At 35.1% G+C, this 26134-nt stretch overlaps 2 protein-coding genes and 1 long non-coding RNA gene across 4 annotated transcripts in view; 1 reads left to right on the top strand and 2 right to left on the bottom strand.

Moving 5' to 3' along the window:
- The window catches only part of LOC132101526 (multiple epidermal growth factor-like domains protein 11), a 106404-nt gene extending 100051 nt beyond the window's left edge, over nt 1-6353 (bottom strand). For both annotated transcript variants that reach the window (XM_059506558.1, XM_059506557.1), the window contains exon 1: nt 6137-6353. The gene's annotated coding sequence lies outside the window, so the exon portion shown is untranslated. The remainder of the gene's footprint in view (nt 1-6136) is intronic.
- A 4835-nt stretch (nt 6354-11188) lies between these two features.
- Nucleotides 11189-25871, top strand: LOC132101523 (dual specificity mitogen-activated protein kinase kinase 1). The gene is made up of 11 exons (XM_059506556.1): nt 11189-11589; nt 18732-18942; nt 19743-19889; nt 20777-20854; nt 20978-21029; nt 21128-21252; nt 24446-24653; nt 24750-24814; nt 24933-24991; nt 25340-25385; nt 25477-25871. The coding sequence occupies exons 1-11, from the start codon at nt 11507-11509 to the stop codon at nt 25588-25590; spliced, it is 1188 nt and encodes a 395-aa protein (XP_059362539.1). The 5' UTR covers nt 11189-11506; the 3' UTR covers nt 25591-25871.
- LOC132101525 (uncharacterized) lies at nt 23635-24168 on the bottom strand. Its single transcript, XR_009423183.1, has 2 exons — nt 24111-24168; nt 23635-24080 (listed from the first exon to the last, which is right to left on the bottom strand). It is a non-coding gene; the product is annotated as an uncharacterized LOC132101525 (long non-coding RNA).
- Nucleotides 25872-26134: the final 263 nt, after the last annotated feature.

The following is a 26134-nucleotide window of genomic DNA, read 5'->3' as shown; positions in this document are numbered from 1 at the left end:
TTCACTCCTTACTAGCTGGTGAAATCTTTAGCGTTCATCATATTAAGTATTGTCATTTTCTCTAGACAGTGGAGGACCTGGGATTGGCTGAACATATATGCACTGGAACTTTTCAGGGAGGGCTGCCTGTTAAAACCAAACAAATACACTACAGTTCATGAGATTCAGTTGGTAAGATTTTTTTAAAGTTTTTAAGAAAAGTATCTTTCCAAGGATCCATTTATTTAAAAAAACTACTGTAAAACTTATAATATTGTGAAATATTCCTGTCATGGCAAAGCTGAATTTTCAGCAGCCATAACTCAGGGTCACATGATCCTTCAGAAATCATTCTAATAAGATGATTTGGTGCTCAAGAAACTTACTGTAAATGTTAAAAATAGTTATGCTGCTTAAAATTTTTATGCAAACCATGATACATTTTTTTAAGGTTCTTTGATGAATACAAAATTCAAAAGAACAGCATTTATCTTTGGAATGCTATAGTTGCCCTTGCGGTCCCTTTAATGCATCCTTGTTGAATAGAAGAATAAATTCATTATTCTTAAACAAAAGTTTTGCTGACTTCAAACTTGATTGGCATTTTGTATTTACATTTTGTAAAATCTTAGATTTTAATACGACGTTCACCAGACTCTAGACTTATAGGGTTGGAACATTTTCAAATCCTCAAAAGAAAATCTTTTTCATGTCTTGCCTGGTTACATTTATTTATAAATCATAAAGTATTTGATCATTTAGAAGCTAGTTTGCCCTTCTATCCCCCACCTAATGTCATTGCAAAGAAAAAGTCCCCTGAGAGCTGTCTAAACAATTTCCTCTTTCAAGTGATCTGCTGGACAAATGTAGCAACATTTTTTTATTATTATTATTATTAATGAGTAGTCAACACGGCAAATACGAGCTGTTCTGTTCCCTAAAGACATTTTTTTCCATGTTTCTTGCAAGCCAGTCCATTTAAACAATCTACTCCAGACATTACTAAAAAGGCTTTTTTGGTCTTGCTGTGTACGATTCATCTGTGAACGTTTTTGTACAGTAAATTCATATAGCACCTTATAAAAGCCTAACAAGCACTCCATCTCTATACTTTTCTGTAATTAAAGACATGTTTGTCATGCCTCTTTCATATTAGATTAGAATTTTCCTCCCAGTGGAAATGTAAACACTAACCTCTGGGTTAACTTGGAGAAAAACATCTGTGAGACTGAGACCAAGTACTGACACAAAGATCTTAATTGAAAGAACATAATTTGCTTTGAGACAGGCAATGACATGCAACATTGTAGAACACAGTGAAAATATACTACGGTAAGGAGACAAGGATGAGAAAAGATACATGCTATCGAAAAAACAAAACAAAAACCTGTGGCTGTCCTTGATCTGAAAGCTTCTGTATATGCCATCAGAGGAAATGAGAAACATACATCAAGGTTTTCAATTATAGAGCAAAAGCTGACCCAAGAAGGCTCAACTAATGGCTTTATATTTTTCATTAACATTTCTTAATGCTTCTACTATGACCCCAGGGTATTTGTTCAGTGTATAATGTTCAATACGCCTTGGATAAAATAGCATCTATTGGGCAGCTCATTAAGAAATCAGCTTGATTTGCAGAATAAAGGTCAGGTCTTACTATGCCATTGAAGGTTTCCTCTACTGAGCACTCACTGTCTTCAGTGTCATTGCATAGCATCCAGCATTACTGCAGAAGACATGTTAATATGTGCATTGTAAGATATAGGCTTCCTCTATTACAATGTTTGGCCTATTAATGGCTGTTTACATCAAATCAGATACTGAACACATACATACATGAAATACTGAATAGTACTATGTTAAAGTAGAATAGAGAGGATTGAGTTCCTCTGAATTTCAACCAGTCCAACTCCTCCAACAAATAAAATGTTTTTAAAAAACATTACCAGAAATGTATAATCAAGTGAACAAAAAATCTCAAATCCAATTTTATATTCCCATTCCAATGTACAAAATGATTCATTCTTATTATAATTGGCTGTTGTTTTTAATCCATCATTTTATGGTTTACAAAGACAGTCTGTTTAATAATAAACCTACATACGTAATCTTACCATCTCAATTTATTTTGTGCATTTTTCACAAATAAGGTAAAACAGGGCCTGAAAGTTGTATTTTATGGTAATATAAGTAAAAAGACTTCATCTTCAGATTATGTTCAAGTTCAACTTCAAATGGTTAAAGGAAATATTATATGAGCCCTTTTATTTTCAATTAATTTTATATGAGGCTTGCCATTTTAAAAAGCCTTTTACCAAAGAGTGTAAATAGTTTAAAACACCAATGTATGTGATGATGAGATTTTCTAGCAATTAACGTTAAATGAACACCAAATGGACATTTTTTATCCCATAAATAATGAATTAAAAAAATAAACCAGAATATGTAACAGATCATGGAACACTGCCTGCATATTCAGATATAAATCCTGTTTCAGCAAAGGGAAAACATTTTCTTGGGGAAAAGTCTTATATAGCTCCATCAATCACCCTTGTAAAGATAGGTATAAATCTGAAGAGCTGCAAAACATTAGAAACTCTTTTATATAATTTATGACATCACGTACAAACAAACACAGCGCCATACACAATGTCTTCCATGATCAGTACATAGCATCCTAATGTATAATACATCTACAATCCAAGAGCCACTTCATCTATTCAAGTCTCCATATCCCTGTTTATGTCAGTCATAATAATTAAGGTACAAAACTGACATGAAATTGAGCAAACCAGTAGACATATAAAGGATATGGAAACCAAGCAGAGACTCTTGATGAGGTCACAACAAAACAAGGACATTTTATCCAGTTTCTATAGCAATTTGCCAAACACTGATGATTACCTTTATACACACATAAAACATCAGTCTTTAAAACTCAAAATGGATATGCCATGATTCTTTATATCCTTGTTTATATTAGCATCTAAATAAAACAAGTTGCATCATTGCATGCAATGTCTGAAACGAACATAAAATATAAAAATGAGCTAACAGCTTGTGATACTAATGTTAAATTTATGTTGTTGTGATTACATTAAACCAGACTGAATAAAAATAAATAAGCCTTTCAAATCTGAATACTAAAACAAAAGGATGCAGCTCATTTTCTGCATTGAGCTGAGTCAGTGTATAGCCACAGAATACTAATGAAATCTTAGTTTGAACTACCCTTATATGCATCAATTCACCAGCACCAATACCTAACCAATTAAAGACAATCTCATCTGCAATTTGAAAATCATCAGGCATAAATATTTCAGAAATGTACAAAGTCACGTCATAAATTTAAATGTGATTCAGAACCTAAAATGCCAGACAAAGCATTAAGTTAAAGCACATCGTCCATGGGAATGCAAACAACTATTAGCAATGCACAGCCACTGTTCCTTCATTAATCAGCACTAATTAAGACTATTGATTGAAGCAAACATCAGGATTTCCAGCTGAAAGGGTTTACTAGACTGTAAACTTTACAGGCGATGGCAGAGCAAGGAAAATATCCAAAAGATTTGCCTTTGCCCTTGGTTCAGGCTTCACTTTGCAAACCAGCTCAGAAAATTAAACCAAAAATGCCTCTGCCTCCCTGTCATTAACTGCTGTCAGGACAAATCAGAGCTCACAGGCCAGTGGTGCCACACAAAGCAGCGCTCCGTCTCTCATTGTTGAGCCTCCTGTCTCACTCACACACATGCATGCTCAGTCACATAGAAGGTTAGGCTTGACAACAATGTCCCAGGACTCAAAACATAACACATCAAGGTCATATTGAACATGTGATAATAGTTACAAGCAGTCAACATCATCAAGCATTATCATTATTTTCATTTTTGCTCTAAATCTTGTGCATCATTTATTTAGATATTGTGGTTGTAATATTATATTATTCATGATTCTCTCTGGTCAAATGTAGTGTCTGTATTTACGTAATAACTAAATGTTATATTGGGAGAAACAGAGTTGTGCACCTTTTCACCTTTTAAACCTATTAGCAGTTCCGGAAATAACTCGCCTCAAGACTGAGCTGCATTTAAGTTTAATGTGTAATTTTTACAATATGATCATATTGATATATATTCATGCATGAGGGTGGGTTTGGGGCGGGGGGCAAAACACAACAATGCCTTTTCTAGTTTGTCTTGAAGGAATAATTGGGCAGCATAAATAGCAGCCAAATAATGAATATCTTCTCAACAAGACTGCTGTTTAATTAGGCTAAAAGCTCAAGACTGGAAACAAAAGCTGCATTACTGTATTGGCAAAGTACATTTATGACTTTTTGACAGATGGCTGTAATGCAGTCTAGGCAAGTCGACTAACTAACACACAGGCAAACACAGCCCTAGATATGCCAGACAGACTGGGAAACAAATGAGAGTCAGACAAAACTGTGCACACATTTGCTTGCTTCACATGCAACAAAACCCATATTGTTTTTCTACATTCTGAATTGAATGCAGATCATGCACACTTCAAAGACGAGTACAAAAAAACTCACATCTGACTTTCATGTCAGTAACAGAAATATGGATCTTATTTTGCATCATAAAGGGTATTGGTCAGTCATCTTTATGACTTTAGTTTGCAACCAGAATCGAGAAAGTCAACATTGCTGATTTAACGAGACATTTAACTTGTTTTTAACTGCCAGAGAAAGCAACTGCCCCACAGCCTGGAAAGCTCATACGTTTACAAAAAAAAAGTTACAAAATAGACACTGCCAAATCAGAAACAAATGATGTCTCACAAAACCGCATACAGCTTATGTATGATAATAAACACTGGAGGGCCAACCAATTATATTTTATACAGAGCTGTTCTTGTCTGTATGAAGGAATATTGTCCCTGATATTGTTGCTAGAAAAAAATGACACTACTATATCATCTAAACCAGATATATTCCTTTATTTACAGGACTGCATCTGTTTGGTAATGCACATGGGCTCTGAACATCTCAATAAGGCTGTCAAATTGCTCAACAGAGCCATCTAGTGGCCAAAAAACTTTAAATAAAAAATAATGAATGGAAAGAAGACGATCCGGAGCGACTGGTGCGTCGTCTCCTCTCAAATGATTTATATGCCTTTAACAGAAAAAAAACAGTAACTTGCCTATTCAGACTTATTTGTCACACTTCATTAGCCACCATAATCTCATTTATAAATACCTGTTAATGTTTTACAATGAGAGCGTTACAGTTTCAACCCTTGTAAATGACAGTGGCAAGACAAGGTTTCACAGACATCAAAACATTACGAGTGGTTTGATAACGCAATATTCTATCAAATGTATTAAATAATATTACGTCAGTAAAAGACTCAGCAAGATTAAATATGGATAGATTTAGTTAGCATATTTGATTTTATTGACATAGCCCATACGACAACGCATTTCGTTTTATTTATAACAGCATTCCCTAGCTAAAATAATTAGAGCCATGAAAAGCTCGACTGAATGAAGACACTGACTGTTGAACTGTACTGGATACGATACATCAACTTTGGCTATAGGAGAAAATCGACCACGCTTATAAATAAATATAGACTGCAGCGATGTAGGTTGGCCAAACTGACAGCTCACACAATCGATCGTGTCGCCTAAACTAATCTAAAATGACAAATGATAAAAAAATAGTTATTAATTAAATAAATAATAACTTAATTTTCTACATATAAAACATTTTATTTACTTTTATTAGCGAGCTTACAGAATGAAAACACATGTAAATACCGTATGTATAGGGTAGCCTATATAAGAGTAAGGCATTAATAAAACCATATGTCCAAATGTACCTTTATTGACCAGTTTAACTATCAACTAAAATCATATTCGAATAATAATGTTAAAAAAAATACATTTAGGCTAAATTTGGTAAATACTATTTTTATTTTCAATAGAAATTCGGCATGATACAGGCTATTCATCCCGTTTACTAAACTGCTCACATATGATTCAGCAACACAGAGCTTATATATATATATATATATATATATATATATATATATATAATTTTTTTTTTTTTTTCATACAATTTTATTGCAGATGACAGTGTACTCCTATAGGCTAAAGAAGCGAAATACAAAATACATAACGTTACCTTCTCCAGGTCCGTTTTACTCTCCCTGATCTGAAATCGCTGCCTACTGTTCGTCCATAGTCTTCGTCTCTGGAATTAAACTCTCCACTTTCTCGTAGGTAATTTATGGCAGCCTACATGAAGAAGAGTCCTGGCGTGTATTTTATAAATTTCGATGGACTGTTCGCATTGTCAGGGTAGTGTTGTCGGAGCGTTGCGCTGCGGATCATCCTCTGTAACCGACACTGTAGCCGAATGTTTCTGCCTCTCGCGCGGCCTCATTTTAAACTCACGTGACGTCAGAGATCATGGTGCTCAGACTGCAAGCGCTTAGTAAACAACACATAGGCTACGTTTTGTTGGAGAAAATACAGTTTTCGATTAACTTTTACCTTAGTGTCACACTTAAAGCAAAACCACAATTTTAGTAAATACAGTGAGAAAGAAAAAAAACGTAATCATTCAATTAAATCTGTTTACATATTCCTGCTCTTGTGAGCTACCTGTATATATGATTAGACAACATTAGATTACAGCAGTAAATATAGGTTGCAAATTAGTGTGTTGTATTGATTTTTTATGAACACTGAAAACAGAAAAACAGTTATGTAGGCTACACTACCATTCAAGTTCTTGAACGGTAAGATTTTTAATGTTTCTTAAAGATGGCTCTTCTGCTCACCTAGCTTGCATTTATTTGATCCAAACAACTGCAAAAAAAAATTTTGAAATATTTTTACTATTTAAAATAAGTTTTTATTTTTGAATATATTTTTAAAATATAATTTATTCATGTGATTTCAAAGCTGTTTTTAGCATCATTACTCCAGTCACATGATCCTTCAGACATCATTTCTAATATTCTGATCTGCTGCTCCAAAATTTGTTATTATTATTATGTTGAAAACAGCTGAGTATAATTTTTTTCAGGTTTCTTTGATGAATAAAAAGTTCAGAAAAGCACCATTAATCTGAAATAGAAATCTTTTGTAACATTATAAATGTCTTGATCAATCTAAAGCATCCTTGCTAAATAAAAGTATACATTTTTATAACCCCCACCCCCACCACCAAAAATAAATAAATAATAATAATATATAATATATGTGTATATACACACATGTATACATAATATATATATATACACTCACCGGCCACTTTATTAGGTACACCTGTTCAATTGCTTGGTAATACAAATTGCTAATCAGCCAATCACATGGCAGCAACTCAATGCATTTAGGCATCTAGATGTGGTGAAGATGACTTGCTGTACTTCAAACTGAGTATCAGAATGGGGAAGAAATGGTATTTAAGTGACTTTGAATGTGGAATGGTTGTTGGTGCCAGACTGCGTATTTAAAAAACTGCTGATCTCTAGGGTTTACAGAGAATGGTCAGAAAAAGATAAAATATTCAGTGAGCAGCAATTGTGTGGACGAAAATGCCTTGTTGATAGCAGAGGTCAGAGGAGAACGGGAAGCCTGGTTAGAGATCATAGAAAGGTGACAGTAGCTCAAATAACCACTCGTTACAACCACAGTATGCAGAATACCATCTCTGAATGCACAGCAAGTCGAACCCTGAAGCAGATGGGAAAATGAAAGCATGGATCCATCCTGCGTTGTCTCAATGGTTCAGGCTGCTGGTGGTGGTGTAATGGTGTGGGGGATATTTTCTTGGCACATTTTGGGCCCCTTAGTAACAATTGAGCATCGTTTAAACACCACAGCCTACCTGAGTATTGTTACTAACCATGTCCATCTCTTTATGACTACAGTGTACCCATCTTCTGATGTCACAGATCTCAAATCATCTCAGATTGGTTTCTTGAACATGACAGTGAGTTCACTTTACTCAAATGGCCTCCAAAGTCACCAGATCTCAATCCAATAGTGCAGATCTGCAACAACTGCATGATGCTATCATGTCAATATGGACCAAAATCTATGAGGAATGTTTCCAACACCAAATAAGGCCCGAAGGAAAAAAGGGAGTCCAACCCGGTACTAGGAAGGTGTACCTAATAAAGTGGCCTGTGTGTGTGTGTTACATTGCTTGAACAGTAAATCAGCATAGAATGATTTCTGAAGGATCATGTGGCACTGAAAACTGGAGTAATGATGCTGAGATTTAGCTTTGATCACAGGAATAAATTACGTTTTAAAATAATCAAATAGAAAGCTGTTGTTTTAAACTAAAAAAAAATATTTCACAATATTACTGCTTTTGCTGTATTTTCTATCAAATAAATGCAGGCTTGGTAAGCAGAAGAAAATTCTTTAAAAGGCATTGAAAATCCTACTGTTCAAAAACATTTGACTGGTAGTGTAGGTAAAAACCTATTCATCTATAACAAAATCTTCGTTTTCATCCATTTCACATTTAGTCCTTTCACAATGGATTTCATTGTACAAAGTATCTTCAATATTAACCTTAATGTCATAATAAATGATGAAATAAATCTAACCTACTCATGCTATTGTGTTGATTAGGCTTGTCATTTCCCACCATCCTTTATAACTTAATGTCTATGAAGTTTATGTTTATTGATAATATAATACACAGCAGTGATTATACAAAAGCCACCATATTCGAGCAGAGTAATAACCTATATCCTAGGTCAATCTTTAAACAGATCCTGCATTATAACTTCATAATATGTTATGCAAGACAGGATAATGCAGACAATAAAAGATCTTAGTTTTTATCTGCAAATAAAGCCCTTAACAGATTCAAGATCTACACTGAACACGTCTTAAATAAAAATGACTTAAGACGAGACTATTTATAACAGTGAATCAATTTCAGTTCATAAATATCATTTTCCTTTTCAAACTTACACATCATTAATTTGACAACTCTTAAATTTATATAGTATCTGATGTTCCTAAGAGGACATGATTTCCTGCATACCTAAATGCAAATGCAGTAATTATCCAGATCTGCTTTTTATGAAATCACAGGAGGGAGCCTATCAGAATAGCTGACAGAGCAAATCTGCCTGTTGCACCAAAATGTTGAGTAAGTTACTGATAAATTGCTTACAGCTATAGAAAAGGCGATATATTCCTGTTTACACTGCATCACAATGTTGAGAGTCAAGATAGATGCACTTACATTCTTATGTCAAAAATGTTGGCTAAACATTTTTCTTATCATGCTTAGTAAGGCCTGGAAAGGCACAATTGACCTTAGAGTAATTAATTCTCTATTTGACATTCTCCTGCAGAGTACAGGTGGGAATAATATAGTTCAGGAAAATATATAGCAGTATATAGGAATATTATCAACCACAATGGCACCATAAACAGCAGATGAGAGGATGGTATGAGCAGAGATTAGTAATTCGACTGAATCCTCAAAATCATAATAACTGGACTGGTTCAGGCATAAACATAGATGGATGCTTAGAAAGAAACCACTTCGGAAGGAGCAAAGGATATGCATTTGTTTACGAAGCTGTAGACAGATTTAAGGCCTTGAGGGGTGCGAGAAGATTTGTATAAATTTATGTTTGATCTCCAAATGGGGCTAGTTGCCCTTCCTGTGAAATGTGGTCTAAATATGTGTCCAGATATTTGAACTTTATTTTTCCACTTCTTCAGGATAGTATTGTAATAACAATATAATTTCACAACTGGTTTAACTGGTCCATCTTGCATGATGATAATCGTATTCCAAGACTCTGAGAATGAAATATGGACAGGTATATGTCTTTTCCAAACAGATATGATTTGTTTAATATCATTTTCAACTTTATTAGAAATCATAAGTTACTGAAACATATGATAGCGAACATTTCAACCATTGTTAATAATTTAAGACCACTGACCAAAATATAATGCATAGTTTATAGTGTTGGTTATGTAACACTATATATATATATATATATATATATATATATATATATATATATATATATATATATATATATATATATATATACAGTACAGACCAAAAGTTTGGATACACCTTCCCATTCAAAGAGTTTTCTTTATTTTCATGACTATGAAAATTGTAGATTCACACTGAAGGCATCAAAACTATGAATTAACACATGTGGAATTATATATGGAATTATATACATAACAAAAAGTGTGAAACAACTGAAAATACGTCATATTCTAGGTTCTTCAAAGTAGCCACCTTTTGCTTTGATTACTGCTTTGCACACTCTTGGCATTCTCTTGATGAGCTTCAAGAGGTAGTCACCTGAAATGGTCTTCCAACAGTCTTGAAGGAGTTCCCCGAGAGATGCTTAGCACTTGTTGGCCCTTTTGCCTTTTGTCTGCAGTCCAGCTCACCCCTAAACCATCTCGATTGGGTTCAGGTCCAGTGACTGTGGAGGCCAGGTCATCTGGCGCAGCACCCCATCACTCTCCTTCTTGGTCAAATAGCCCTTGATGCCTTCAGTGTGACTCTACAATTTTCATAGTCATGAAAATAAAGAAAACTCTTTGATTGAGAAGGTGTGTCCAAACTTTTGGTTTGTAGTGTATATATATATATATATATATATATATATATATATATATATATATATATATATACATATATATATATATATATATATATATATATATACGTTATATGGACTTGAGATGTTTGTTTTGCAGCAGGGACTTTTTAAAAATATTTTAAAGTCAATTCAAACTTGTTGACTTCCATATTGCATTGAGACTGGATGGCAGTACATTTAATATTTTTCATATCTTTCAACCAAGAACTGCATGGTGTCCACACTCCGTAGAGAAGAATATTCATAAACCCGTTTTAATGAAAGAATTTAAGTGTTACCAAGGACATAACTTTACGAACTAGCTTTTTATATTGGGGGTCTGGGTCTGTAACGTGCAATCTAATATCAATAAGTTATTTATTCTAATACATAAACGCATAAAAAGCCTGAATGCTGGTAAATAATTGTTGACATTTCTTAGGTTTAATTAGCAAGCAAGCCTATTAAAAAGCATTGCGCAGCAACAACGCATTTCCACCAGCAGATGGGGTCGTTGCCCACAGCGGTCATGCTGTCCGGAAGACAGATGTAAATATTTTCATGACGTAAAGAGACAATCTCTGTACCCAACCTCTACTGTCGTCCACCTTTAAAAATACCCAGTTTCTCCCTGAATAATTTATTCTTCGAAACAACCTTCACACTACCTGTCAGAAGACCATGCTGGGTTGTCGTTGACTGCATTCTGTCTTTATTTATTTATTTATTTATTGTAAAGCAAACGGCGATTGGTAGGGTGTGATAGGCTATTCATCCTGTAGCTTATGCATCACTGCTCTGTCGGCGAGTGAGTTGGTGTAGTCTGCGGATCAGATTGCTCCTGTTTGAATTTATATTTTTCCTGCCGAGAAGCCAGCTATTAAGGATTCATCATGCAAAAAAGGAGGAAGCCAGAGCCGATCCAGCTGAACCCGATTCCAGATGGGAACGCTATAAACGGAACCGGGGCCACAGAGTGAGTGTGCTCGAGTCTTACGATGTCGTTTCGTGTCGAACAAGCTATTAGACGACTTCAAACCAGAGTTGCTTAATTCATAGATTGTTTGGCTCATTATAAATATGATTTGACTCTGACTGCCGGGGCTGCTTAATATATTTAGCACTGCTAAATCAGCTTGTATTGGCCATTAAATTGGTAGTAGTATGGATCTTTTTGAAGGAGTGTTGGTTGTAAGACGTCAACAGATTTATAAAGACTACGAATGAATTGTAACGTGATTATTACTAGTTGACTTGCATAACACCAAATATGGGTCATTTTGCGAAATGAAAAAACTTAAGTTTGATAAAGTGATTTTAAAGTAAACAGCTGTCAGATTTTAAACATTCTATCGGTTAATCTCTTTGAGTGTTATTAAATTGCGTTGTTCCCTCTAAAATATATTTAAAAAATATATTTTAATATATGTTGGAATGTGGCTATGAGATTTGTTACAGGGTTGAGAATAACAAGGTTGGCAGTTTTACAGTTCAAGACTCTAAAAAGTGTGTGTGTGTGTGTGTGTGTCAAAGCACCTTATTTCTAACAAGAAATGAGCACAAAATCAGCATATTAGAATCATCATCACAGGAGGAAATTAAATGTATTTTATATATAATATAAAACAATAGAAAATGGATATTTTAAATCTTAACAATATTTTACAGTGTTAACTGTATTTTCTAAACAAATAAATTCATCCTTGGTGAGTATAAGCGACTTATTTTGCCTCCAATATATAAAGTTATTGTTTTTTGGGCGATGAAACGTCTTTATCTGAAACCTATCTATATTAACACAGTAAGAGTTGGTCTGAATTATTTAAGTCATTTTATGAGGAAAATAAAATGCATGCTGTTTTTGGAAAATCCCATATGTTGTTGTTTAACATCTATCAGGTGCACATAAAAGAGCTGCATCGCCTGCAACTCAGATCAATGAGCATAGCTTATCACATTTGGACAGAGCGGCCAGCACAACACTGCTCTTCTCTGTGGTATGTTGTCCAAACATAAATTGGGCCCAAAATGTAGTACTATAGGAGCAAAACGGGAGAGATAAAGCATCTATAGTTATCTTTGTGTTTCCAATTTGTAAAGGCCAAAAATCCAGTGTTTTGTTGACCCTAATGTAAAACAGAAAAGTAAATAAATGTAATATCATTCTCCGAGCCCAAGTATTATCAACCAGTTTACCTCAGTATGTGATTTATTGAGGATTTTAACTGACCACCACATATAGATGCAAGTGATGGCGATCTGTCGATTTGTTTGTCAGCTTTACCAAGCCACAGATAGATATGGTGACAAAGGACCACCTCTGTCTGTGCTACCTTCATTTGGCAGGCCTGTGACTTTTCTCCTCTTGAAGCCAAGGCAGTGACAGTCCTCACAGCCTGAGCCAGTGGTGCATGTCATTGCCTCTTGTTGCGTCGAGCTCATTTGAGAGCTTAGAGACTTTTCCCCTCTTGTAGTCTCCATTTGGCATTAAGAGACTATTAATTATTTAAGATAAAGTTGCAGCCTTGTATATAGAAACTGGCTGTTACTTGTACATAAATAATGAGTATTAGCTATGCTATAGTGCGATAGAAGAGGTGTTTGGGAGAATGACAGTAAAGCAGAATTACATTCCTTCCTGGAGAGCAGGACAGGCTGTGGCGAGCTTGCTTTGGAATGTGTGTGTGTGTGTGTGTGTGTGTGTGTGCAGCGGTGATTCAGTCCTGTGGAAGTCAGTGTTATAGAGAGAGGCTCAGTGGAATGTTAAATACTGTGACAACTCTTTTTTTTTCCCCAGAAGCCTCTGCTTTAAATCTGTCGTGGCAAGCCTATCTCAAAGAATGCTGTTAATATTATTTTCTAAGTTCTTGCTTGTCGCTTGTGAAGCACTTCATATGTATCAACTCTTTCATGCATTTACAGTTTGTAAATTAGGAATAAAACAGCAACAGTATCTGCCTCCAGTGGAGAGTAAGTTTAGAAGCCAACAATATATTAACAGCTATGAAATTAAACGTTTTTAACACCAGATAATTTCTTTTTCATTCATATTTTCATTTTGGTGCCTTTAAAGGCCATAAAAAGTTTTAATAATCATTCAGATTCTTGAAAAATATTTAATTCCACAGTACACCATATATAATATGTATATTATACTATAATGATAACAGCAAAGAGGAACAATATGGCTGAAATCACTTTGAGAATGATTTTTGATGAACTGATAAACGATAAAAATATTGACAGCCAGTCAGAATTCATCCTGACTTCAAGAGCTCGAGCATTTAAAGTGGCTGAAGACAAAACCGCAGCATGCGCTTATAATAAACAGAATGATATTGTTCATTGGAGCCCTGTCTCAAGAAAATGCGTATAAATAGTACGCCATATAAAAACAAAAACTTGTGGTATTGATTAGTGCAGTCAAATGATAATCGCGATTAATTGCATCCGAAATAAAAGTTTTTGTTTAAATAATATATGTGTGTGTAATGTGTATATTTATTTTGTATATATAAAGACACACATACAGCATTTAGAAAATATTTACTTGTTTTACGTGTTTATTTATATTCATATAAATTATATATATTTAATATATAAACATATTTTTCTTAAATATATGCATGAGTGTGACGTATATGTACATAATAAATATACACACTGCACACACATATATTATGTAAACAAAAACTTTTATTATGGATGCAATTAATCGCAGTTAATCATCCAAAAATGGACTTTGGGGTGCATATAATACGCAGTTTTCACATGCAGATGATACGAAATTTGTTGGCATGCATATGATACGCAGTTTTCATGTACATATGATATGCATCTACCCCACAACCCTAATCCTACCCATCGCTAGCATATGCGATCCTTCAAAAATCATTCTAATATGTTGATTTGGTGCTCTTGGTTTCCTATTATTATTGATGTTGAAACAGTTGTGCTGCTCAATATTTTTATTTTTTATTTATTTAACACTTACACATTTTAATTTGATTCACTCAAATGTCAGACTTTAGTTCTGGTGATATAGTTCTGTTCTTAAAAAGGTTGCTGTCCAAATGACTGGTAACCTTGTTTTATTTTCTTACCAAAGCCAGTTTTCTTTGCATTTGGCACTTGCCAGTGCTAATTTTGTACCCTGCCAACATTGTTTCATCTCTCTTCATTGGCAGTGGTACCTCTGCTGCTATTGTTTCCCATTCCCACAAGCTCAATGCGGCATTGTGTCTTTTCAAGATTATCAGTAGGAAACCACACAGTGTTACAGTGTTACACAATCACACCACACACACACCATGGCACCATCTGCTGCTCTTCATTTGACTTAAGAGCGCTGCTGAGTATATGAATACTGTGATAGTGCATCAAGAAGAGCTTGATAATTCCCAGACACTCCCTATACCTGTTCCCTAATTCTCTTCCTTTAGGATGGTTATATCTGAGATCTGTTTAAATTGTGGATTTACAGGATGACAGCACAGATGTATCCACAGGAGTGATTTATGGAGCGTAGTTAAAAATGGACTAATAGAACAATCTCTGGTTTTGTGCTCCTCCCCACAGAGAAACGGGTTGCTTCTGTCTAACCTCAGCTGATCCCGGAGCTCCCTAGTGTTTACATCCACATTCCATTGCATGACATGTGAAGTTGACCACTTATTTCCTGTGTTTGAGCATACTGTATCAACACACCTCTTCAAAAACTCAAAAAAGAAAAAGGAAGAGAAGTTATGATTCTTCCAAGTACTGTTCCTGTTTGAATCTCAAATTGTGAGCAGCTTTACTCTTCTCTTTTATGCACTTTTTGTATCTTTCCTCAGAAAGAATCTGCCTTTTTTTATGTATACAAAATGGTGTATCAAAGGTTAGACTAAATAATTAAATACTATGTAGTAGTATTGAATTATTTATTACTTTCCTACAAGTTGTAGCATAGCATGCTGGGTTGTAACTACATTAATACTGTTGCAAAAAACACCTTTGCTATGAACCGTTCCGCTTCGTATTATGCTCTGTAAATACATTTTGTAAATATTTTTTAAATTAATAATTCAATTTTCAGGTAATTTGTAAAATGTTATGAATTGATTTTATTTGATGCTCTTTTTAAGATGAAGTTTAATTTTAAAACACAGAATCCAGAACAATTAAAGTGAAAACACATTTTTGGGAGGAAAACATAGCAGTTTGTTATGTGGAAATGTGGGAAAAAGAACCATATTCTTACCTTGCAATCGTAACTTTTGACGTTTTTATTTGTGATGTATTTGTTGGTTTTTTTGAAGGATCATGTGACACTGAAGACTGGAGTAATGACTGCTGAAAATTCAGCTTTGCCATCAAAATAATTAATTCTAATACACAATATATAAAAATAAAAAACCAACACAATTTCAATGGTAGTATTATTTCACAGTGTCTTTTTGTTTAAATAAATGCAGCATTGCTGTTGCAAATTTATAAACTAATTTGCTGTTATGCATTTTAAAAACTAATTTTGCATTATATCATACTGTTGTCATTTTTTAAATTTTCTTTATAATATATTAAATAAATAAAAAATTCAGATAATACTGCAAAAATAAATAAAAAACTGTATTTATGTTATTCATTTAACATATATATATATATATATATATATATATATATATATATATATATATATATATATATATATATATATATATATATATATATATATATATACACTTATATTTATATTTATATTTATATTTATATTTATATTTATATTTATATTTATATTTATATTTATATTTATATTTGTGGTGGTATTGGAGCCAGTAGAAAATGTTGGCAAGTCAATTAAAATTTTTAACTATTGGTCTGATCAGGCTAACATAAAACATCTTCTGTTGCTCTTCACTTGGACTGAAACTGTTCTGAGTAAGGCCTCCTACATGCAACACAAGGTTTGAGTTAACTTGTGAAAGTATTTTTCCCCACTCTGATATCTTCTGCGTCCTTCACCATTATCACGTCTCCACCACAGCGTGTCCACGCCACCCACGTACACCCACACAGCAGCCTCGTAACCATGGATATATCTGGCCTTGCTGTCAAAAATGAAAACACTTCGCCTCATTCTGCATATAGATGAGACAAAGACATCCTGGAGTACTTGTGCTGTTCTCATCCACCTGAGTCGTGCCGTCTGTCCTGGAGCTTAAGTGTTGCGATATTTTGCAGACTGATCAGCAAGCTTTGATGTAAATTTATGTGTGAGTGTCATTTGTTGTGGACCGAAACGTTGTTCAAGAGCAGAACAACATGTTTTACATCTGAATTGGCTCAGTGCTTAAAAGCCCTTGAGGCTCATGGTGTCCAATGGTCCTGAAACACTCATTTGGTGATACAGCATGAGATACACCCACATTACAGATGTTTAACACGTGTGGCATCCAAAGCTGAATTGCAAGCTGCAGGAAACCTAAGATTATGTTAACATAATTCCGAATTAGTATCAATATCTGAATCCTAAGTCTTTTAACTGGTTCTTTTGAGCACACAAGATTTTATCATGATTGCACCTGGTAAATGCAGTTATGCAACAGTGAAGAACAGAGTGCTGTTGGAGGAGATGCAGAGAGGATAGTGAGCGGAGGGTCATGGAAGTTAAAGGAAGCTAAGGAAATACATCACCATGACAACAGGGCCAAGGGAAAGGTTCACATGCTTAGAGGAACTCGCTGTTTCCTCAGCCAGAGCTTTAGGAAGAAGATGTTATAAAGTCTTCTCATCACATACATTTCCACGCACACATTGTACAATAATCTATTCAATGTTTTTACGTTTTCTGCCTTAAGGATGGGAATATGTTTCAGCATGCAAGAGCTTTGGCTTATTACTGATCACGAGAGCAATTACTGTCATAGACATTACTTTATTACATTACATTATTCATTTAGCTGATGCTTTTATCCAAAGCGACTTACAATTGCTATATATGTCAGAGGTTGCACGCCTCTGGAGCAACTAGGGGTTAAGTGTCTTGCTCAGGGACACATTGGTGTCTCACAGTGGATTTGAACCCGGGTCTCTCACACCAAAGGCATGTGTCTTATCCACTGCGCCACCAACACACATTAATGTGTAATATCTAAAGCAAGTCCAAGACTGTAGCAGTGTTATTTTAGTATTATTTATATACAATTGTAGAAAGAAGTTTTCATTTTAGTTTTAGTAATTGTATGTACTTTTGTTATTTATTTTTAGATAATTTTAGTGTTGGTCATTTTAATACTTCCACCTCAGCTTATTTTATTTTAGTTCAGGGCAACATTTAATTTTTTTAAGTTATTTAATACTTTTGTTTAATTTTATTTCAGCTTTTTAATTAACTAATTTCGAAAGCTTTAGATTTAGTTAACAATAACAACACTGGACTGTAGTTTGAAAAATGACAGTGTCAGTCACATTAAGCAATTTTGTCCTATTCATTTATAAAAGAAAAAAATGCATCAAAACATTAATGCATACAGTACAAACAACGACTTTAAGGAATAGTTCACCCAAAAATGCTAAATCATGTCCTCATTTACTCACTCTCAGGTCGTTCCAAATCGTATGAGTTTCCTTCTTATGTTAGAAGATAGAATGATAGAAGTCATTGGGAACCATCAACTGTTTGATTATCAGCCTTCTTCAAAATATCTTCTTTAATGTTCAAAAAAGAAAGAAACTCATACAGGATCGGAAAGACATGAGGGTGATTTCTCATTTTTGGGTGAACTATCCCTTTAAATACACACACTGTGATATGCATGATTTCATTTACTGATTTAAAATTTAATTTGATATTTTTCAGGGGGCATGAAGTAAAAAAATGTCAGGCTAATACAACTGTCCTGCTACTGTAATGAATAAAAAAAGAGAAACTCTAATAGAAAACCTTATTAAATAATTTAGCATAATTATCTATTAGGAAAATACAATTTGAACAAAATTGCTTAACTGATTATTAATATTTGAAGCAATTGCTTCGGTTAAAGAGAGGAGCTCTGTAGACCCTCATGGCTGCGTTGACATGTAGATTGAACCAGTTCCATCACTTTACAAATTAAATTCATTTTTTCTGTCTGTTAGAACAAATCTGGAAGCTCTGCAGAAGAAACTAGAAGAACTGGAGCTAGATGAGCAGCAGAAGAAACGACTGGAGGCTTTCCTCACCCAGAAGCAGAAAGTCGGAGAGTTAAAAGATGATGACTTTGAGAAGATCTGTGAGTTGGGTGCAGGCAATGGAGGAGTGGTCTTCAAGGTCTTACACAGACCCTCAGGCTTCATCATGGCCAGGAAGGTATGTTATGATAAAGAAAACTGCTACAACCAGGGAGGGTGTCAATTAAGTCCAGTGATTGTCATTACCAGCCTTGAATCGATCGGAAGCAGTTTTAGAGCTGAGCCAGTGCTGCCTTTCCGATATCTCTTGAAGGCATCAGCTATTCATGTCATCATGTCTTTTTATAGATTGGACGAAATTAGACATTACAGTAATAATGCATGACATTTTGTTATTAGCATGCTGAATGGATACTGTGATATTTATTGCACATGTAATGCATGTAGTAAAGCTAATTAAACTTGATTCAATAGTTCTTCCTTGAGAGTTAAATTACACTTTTCCTAAAAAACTTGTGCAAGGAACAAATCTACTTTTAAGCCAAATTACCACTGGTCCACTACCTAGAATGATGAAACAAATCATCCTTAATATGAGACCACCCAAGGAAGAAAACAAGCTGAAGTGCAGTCAGCAGACAAACTCCAAACAGCTCATTTACCGCATACATGAAACAAAGAATTGACAGTACGCATGCAGAGAAGCAACTACTTGTCAAGCTAACTATAAAATGCAAACACCCTGGCAATTACAGAGAGAAGCTCTGCCTGGTACTGAGAGCAGTTAATTAGGCTTTTGCCCTGCACTTACAAAGACAAATCACAACATTGTAAACAGCAGCATGAATGTAAAATACATTGATATAAAGAAAAAATATGCAAAATGTTCTTAGATTTCAGTGGTTGATTTTTATTAAAAGTTATAGATTTCAACCTTTTTTCTTGTAATATATTCCTCTTTTTCTTCTCTTCATGCAGTTGATCCACCTTGAGATCAAGCCAGCAATAAGGAATCAGATCATCAGAGAGCTGCAGGTGCTGCATGAGTGTAACTCCCCCTACATAGTGGGATTCTACGGAGCTTTCTACAGTGATGGAGAGATCAGCATCTGTATGGAGAACATGGTACTGTCTGCTCTCAGTGTCGAATATAATACAGAGGAATATGAGAGTTTACCTATCTCTCTCTTTTTGTATAACAGTATAAATATATTTAATCTGTTGGATACTTTGAAGTCAGTAAGATTTTACAAAAGAAATGAATACTTTTAATCAGCAAGGATTCATTAAATTGATCAAAAGTCAACAAAGACATTTATAATATTTAGATTACTATTTCAATTAAATGCTGTTCTCTTGAACTTTTTTTTATTCATCAAAGTATCCTGAAAAAAAGGATTTTTCCACAAAACTATTAAGCAGCATAACTGTTTTAAACTTTGATAATAATATTAAAAATATGTTTTACATTTTATTTAAATAGAAACCTGTAAAAAAATTACAAAATCATTGTTTTTACTGTATTTTTATTTTTTCTGTATTGTATTTATTTATTAAATAAATAAAATTTCATTTTATCATTCCAGCATCCTTTCAGTATCCTTAAAACACTACCTTTGCTTTTATATGTGCTTTATAAGTATTGATGAATTTAAAAAAATCCATTAAAAATCTTGGTAACACTTAAAGCCTACTTAAAGCCTTTATGTATAATGTAGTATAAAAGTAGTTTTAATGCATAAATTATGCCTTGTAATACACCCTATAATGCACTGTACAATCTCATGAATAATTGTAACTACAGTTTATACATTATAACACTTATGAATTCATTGTTACACCATGCATTTAAAATTTGGTTATAATTATTTCCGACAAGATATAATGTATTATAAGATATAATGTAACACACATTGTGAATAATTATAATGCATTATACCATTTAAGAATCCTTCATAATGCATTATACATAAAGGGTTTAAGTAAAATGTTACCAAAATCTTTTACTGTAGGATGGCGGCTCGCTGGACCAGTGCCTGAAGAAAGCAGGCAAGATCCCAGAACAAATACTGGGCAAAGTTAGCATTGCGGTTGGTATCTCTGCAACCTTTCTCAAAAATATCCCCAATAGTCTCTTTTGGACTGTTTCCAGAAAGCAAAGCTAAAGCAAAGTGCTTAATGTTACTGGACCTGTTTCCTTTCCATTTATGCAGGTGATAAAAGGCCTGTCCTACCTGAGGGAGAAACACAAGATAATGCACAGAGGTGAGTGGTGTTGTGTTATCTCTAACTGATATCTGTTCATCTACTTTTTCTTTTGACACTGTATTTACTGAAGGGAAGACCTTGTCGTTGTCTTTCAGATGTCAAGCCATCTAACATACTGGTGAATTCGCGTGGTGAGATCAAGCTGTGTGACTTTGGTGTGAGTGGACAGCTCATTGACTCCATGGCCAATTCGTTTGTGGGCACCAGGTCCTACATGTCTGTAAGTTTATTTGCATCAAAAATACCAATACAATCAAATCTTCTTACTAACATCCCATTTAAATCTTTAAAATGTCCCACTGTAGCACTGTAAAAAATGACTCATGATGACCCATGTTAATATATTATATTATAATGAAAGGTATATACACAGTTGGAGGCAAAATTTTTAGAAGGCTTTGGAAATAAATCTGCGATGCTTATCCTTTTGATGTTTCATTTAAAAATCACATAAATCGAATCTTTCATTAAAGTAAAACAATTGAAAATGGGGAAAATCTCATTAAATGTTTTTCTCAATAAATGTTTTTCTCTAGTATTCGTTGGCCACAATAATTGGTCCCCTTTTCTTCAATATTTTCTGCAACCTTTATTTGCCAAGATAACAGCTCTGAGTCTTCTCCTATAATGCCTGATGAGGCTGGAGAACACCTGAAAAGAGATCAGAGACCATTCCTTCATACAGAATCTCTCCAGGTCCTTTAAATGCTGAGGTGCCTCTCCTCTTCATTTTACCCATTCATTTTCTACAGTGAAGTCTGGAAACTGTGAAGGCCACGGCAGAACCTTCATTGTGTGCTCAGTGACCCAATTTGTGTTATTTTTCTTATAGAAGATCCAACCTCGGCGCCATTAAAATATTTCTAGTAGAGGCAGTCAGGTTTTGATTTTTTTTATCTGTTGGTATTTGATAGAATCAACTATGCCATGTATCTAAAAAAATGTCGAGGACCTCCAGCAAAAATATATGCACACAGCTGTGGGATTTAAAGAATCTCAGACACTTCGATCAAACACCTCAGACCTTGTGTATTAAAAAGGAAATTTAAATATGAATGGTAATATGCTTCAGAGATATTTGATTCATATTTTTTATTTAACGTTTATTGGAGAAAAAACATTTATTTTAACATTACAATGGTGCCGATCAAGGGGTGGGATATATCAGGCAGCAAGTGAACAGTCAGTTCTTGAATTTCATGTGTTGAAAGGGCCAAATAGTAATGGCTAGACAGCTGGGTCAGAGCATTTCCAAAACGCCAAGTCTTTTGGGGTGTTCCTGGTGTGCAGTGAATAGTGGTACCAATAGTGGTGCAAGGAAGGATAACCACATCTAAACTGGTGCCCAATACACCCTGCCATCTACAAAAAATGTTTAGGGATGGCTTGAGGAACTTGACAATATGTTGCCCTTCACATCTGTGGGATGTGCTGGACCAACAAATACAATCCACGGAGGCCTCACCTTGCAATGTACAGAATGTAAAGGATCTTGGTTTGTCTTGGTTTCAAAGATATCACAAGACAAAATATTAGGCAGGTGGTTTTAATGTTCTGGTTGATCATTATCAGTGTATATATTTTAAAACATATGTAATTTATAACCAATATAGTTACACCATATGACACTCCTCCCCTCCCCCCAACCCAAACATGCACCAAATTTTCATGAACACGCACTCTAATCACACATCACCATCAGAAGAACCTCACCAACAGAAGGACCAAGGAAATGAAAAAGTAAAAAAACAAGAAAGGACAGGAAAAACAAGATCAAATGACACGTGTAACACATTAACAACATAGCAAGGACATCCTTAAAATATAGACCTGAGAAAGGGCCCCCAGATTTTGTCAAACATCTTCAATTTATCAAAATCACTCTTTTGGCCAGCACCATGCCAAACATGAGAGGGACTTGTTGAGATTGAGGCCAAATTAGAGCCTGGTCTGAACATCCAAATAGCTCTAAATCCATGTCAATATTAATCTAATTTTCAAAAGCACGAGAATAAAGCATAAAAATACTTTCCAAAATTCAGACGGGACCAGAATATATGACTGTATGTCCTGTCAGCACTTTTACATATATCACACAAAGGAGAGATAGAGGGGTACAACCTATTCACTAGGGGTGCAGCATTAATCGAATTTCTAATCGCAATTACAATTATGGATGCCACAATTACGTAATCCTACCATTCATATTTAAAGAAGAAACCAATCCGATGTTCAGTTGACATTTGAGTCTACACTATAGAACTATTTCTACACTACAGAAATAGTACTATAGAAAAGCACAAAGTTTTTCAGTTAGAGTGTTTTCATCTTATTTTCATATAAAAATATGGCATGCAGTTGCATCACACCATGGTATAAACTTCATTCAATGTAAATTGTGATCATCGTAATTAGTGCTGGGCGGTAAACCGGTTCATACCGAAAACCGGTGTATATTTTCGTTACGATGTTAATTTTGAATATAGCGCCATACTGGTGTATTTAATAACTCAGTTATGCTACGCCGCGGGACACTGTTTCAGACGGACCATTTACAATGTTGCACTTCTAAGCAGCAACTGCGAGACGTGGTGAGGGTAAACCAGGCGGCAAGGAAGTCGACCGGAAGTTGAAGTTGGCAGCGTGCCGCCATCTTGTAGCAGAACTTCACTTGCGTTAGCATTCCCATTGACTCCCATTCATTTTGGCGTCACTTTGACAGCGAATAACTTTACATCTGAGGCGTTTAAAGACTCCATTTGTCCATTATTTATTTCTAAAGATACACGACAATGTATAAAGGGCTCCATTACCTTCTATGTTACATTATGGCCCCGTAGAAACAGTTTTTGTAAAAATAGGCTAACGATTGCGTCATAACCACTCGACTCTCTGTCGCATTACCGTACAGACAGGAGGAGAAGCTCGCAGGCAATTAACTTAATATGGCGTACTGGCGTTACATTTTAAAATACTATACAAAATAATTAATCAGAATACTTACTCCTGCTCACTCACGCCAAAGAACTCCCCGCTCAAGCTCGCCGTCTCTGCAAGATTAACGATGGCAGTTTGCACGCACAGCTACTACAAGATTTACATCTGTCAGACAGGTTGCTGGCGTCATCAAGCTTAGTTTGAGTTTTGTCATAATCATGCAGCCCTACTATTCAGATTAGGTTTGGTGTAATGTAATCTGTGCATAACTTTATATTGTATAAGTTGCAGTCTCTCATTAATGAGCACAATTTAATTCTTCAGCCAGGACATGATTGATGCCTTGGATGTTTGATTTGAAGAATCTCAGTACAGCCATTTGTTTGTTCAGGCTCCTGCTTTCCATCACATCGCTTCCTTTATGATAATGTTCATTTCCTTTCTCTATGATCCTTCTCCTCTGTGTCCATCTGTAGCCCGAACGCCTTCAAGGGACTCACTACTCTGTCCAGTCTGACATATGGAGCATGGGTCTCTCTCTAGTGGAGATGGCTATTGGACGCTTCCCTATCCCACCACCTGATGCCAAAGAGCTGGAGCAAATCTTTGGGCAGCCCCTTGAAGGGGACCCCTCGGCCAGCGACGCCTCCCCTAAACCCAGGCCTCCTGGTCGACCCGGCAGCTGTGAGTGTCTGTTATCCTGTAACTTATGTTAGAGGTGTTTCTGAGAATATAATACATAATAAAGTGATTTTATTTTTAATATTTTTGTCTTTTTAGCATACGGTCCAGACAGCAGACCTCCCATGGCTATATTTGAGCTGCTTGACTATATTGTCAATGAAGTAAGCTTTCAGTGGTGCTTAAAAGATCACTAAACAGTTTTATGGCAGTGAATTCATTAAAGTGAGGATTTATTGGCTGATTCACTTATCCTTAATGGAGCTGTTTCTCTTTTTTCAGCCACCTCCCAAGCTACCAAGCATCTTTGGTGCAGAATTTCAAGACTTTGTTAACAAATGGTAAGCAAAATTGCACTGTAGCTCACCTTGGAGAGCATGGTGCATGTAATGCCAAGGTCATGGGTTTGATTCCCAGGCAACTGGCATACTGATAAAAATGCAGAGTGCAATGAAAGCTGCTTTGGATAAAATCATCTTCTAAATGCAAAAAAATATTCTACAGTGGTGCTTGCTGCTCCATCTAGTGGTTGAACTAAAACTAGTTTGGGGTTCTCTGGGGAACGCAACTTTTCCAAGAGAATGCAGATAATTTGAATCTTACCCATGTCCTCTTAGGGTCTCTATACTAGACAGACCAATGTTAACATTTTAATTCTGTCACTCACTGTTTTTTTCTGTTTTGTGCAGTTTAATCAAAAATCCAGCAGAAAGAGCAGACCTCAAGCAACTGATGGTAGGAATAATCATTTTATTTAAATACTTCTGTATATATTTTTCCTATGAATGCACCTCATGCATCTAACGTGTAATCATTTTTTTTCCAGGTCCATTCCTTCATAAAGAACTCAGAGGCAGAGGAGGTTGACTTTGCTGATTGGTTATGTAGCACCATTGGGCTAAACCAGCCAGCAACTCCAACTCACAGCGTGGGAATGTGAGAGCAGCCATCTTTTTCTAGACCAGCCATTTAGTGTTTCTTCCCCTGCAACATCCCCAGTTCCACCTTAACAGTCAGTCCATAGGCCAACAGCAACCTACTGCCCTCTTAATCACACTCATTTTAGATGTTGTCCCGAGTATTAATGAGCATACTCCTGTAAATAATGCATTACGGCTCCAATAGGTCGCTTGAAATCTGTTCTGCCAAATATTGGTTAAATGCTGATAGCATCCATAAAACCAATATTAAAAAAATATTTTTCTTACTATGAAATCTAATATTGCAAAAGTTATCAAAGGCTGAAATTACACTGCTAAAACGTAAATGCTATGGATCCTCCTGAATGTCAAGTTGCTGTGATAATGTTATACTTTTTAATCTCTTAATTTCAAGGTTTATGACTGCACTATCAGCTATCAGTGGTTACATTATTTCATTTTAATGTTTTGCATTGTTTTATTTCAATGTGAACGTGCAGCCTTTAACTCAAAAGTGAGAGAAAATCAGTCATAACTTAGACAAACTTTTGATTTATTTAACAG

The sequence above is a fragment of the Carassius carassius genome, chromosome 23 (genome assembly GCF_963082965.1).
Source record: "Carassius carassius chromosome 23, fCarCar2.1, whole genome shotgun sequence".
Taxonomy (NCBI): domain Eukaryota; kingdom Metazoa; phylum Chordata; class Actinopteri; order Cypriniformes; family Cyprinidae; genus Carassius; species Carassius carassius.
This window is presented reverse-complemented; position numbering and strand designations above follow the sequence as displayed.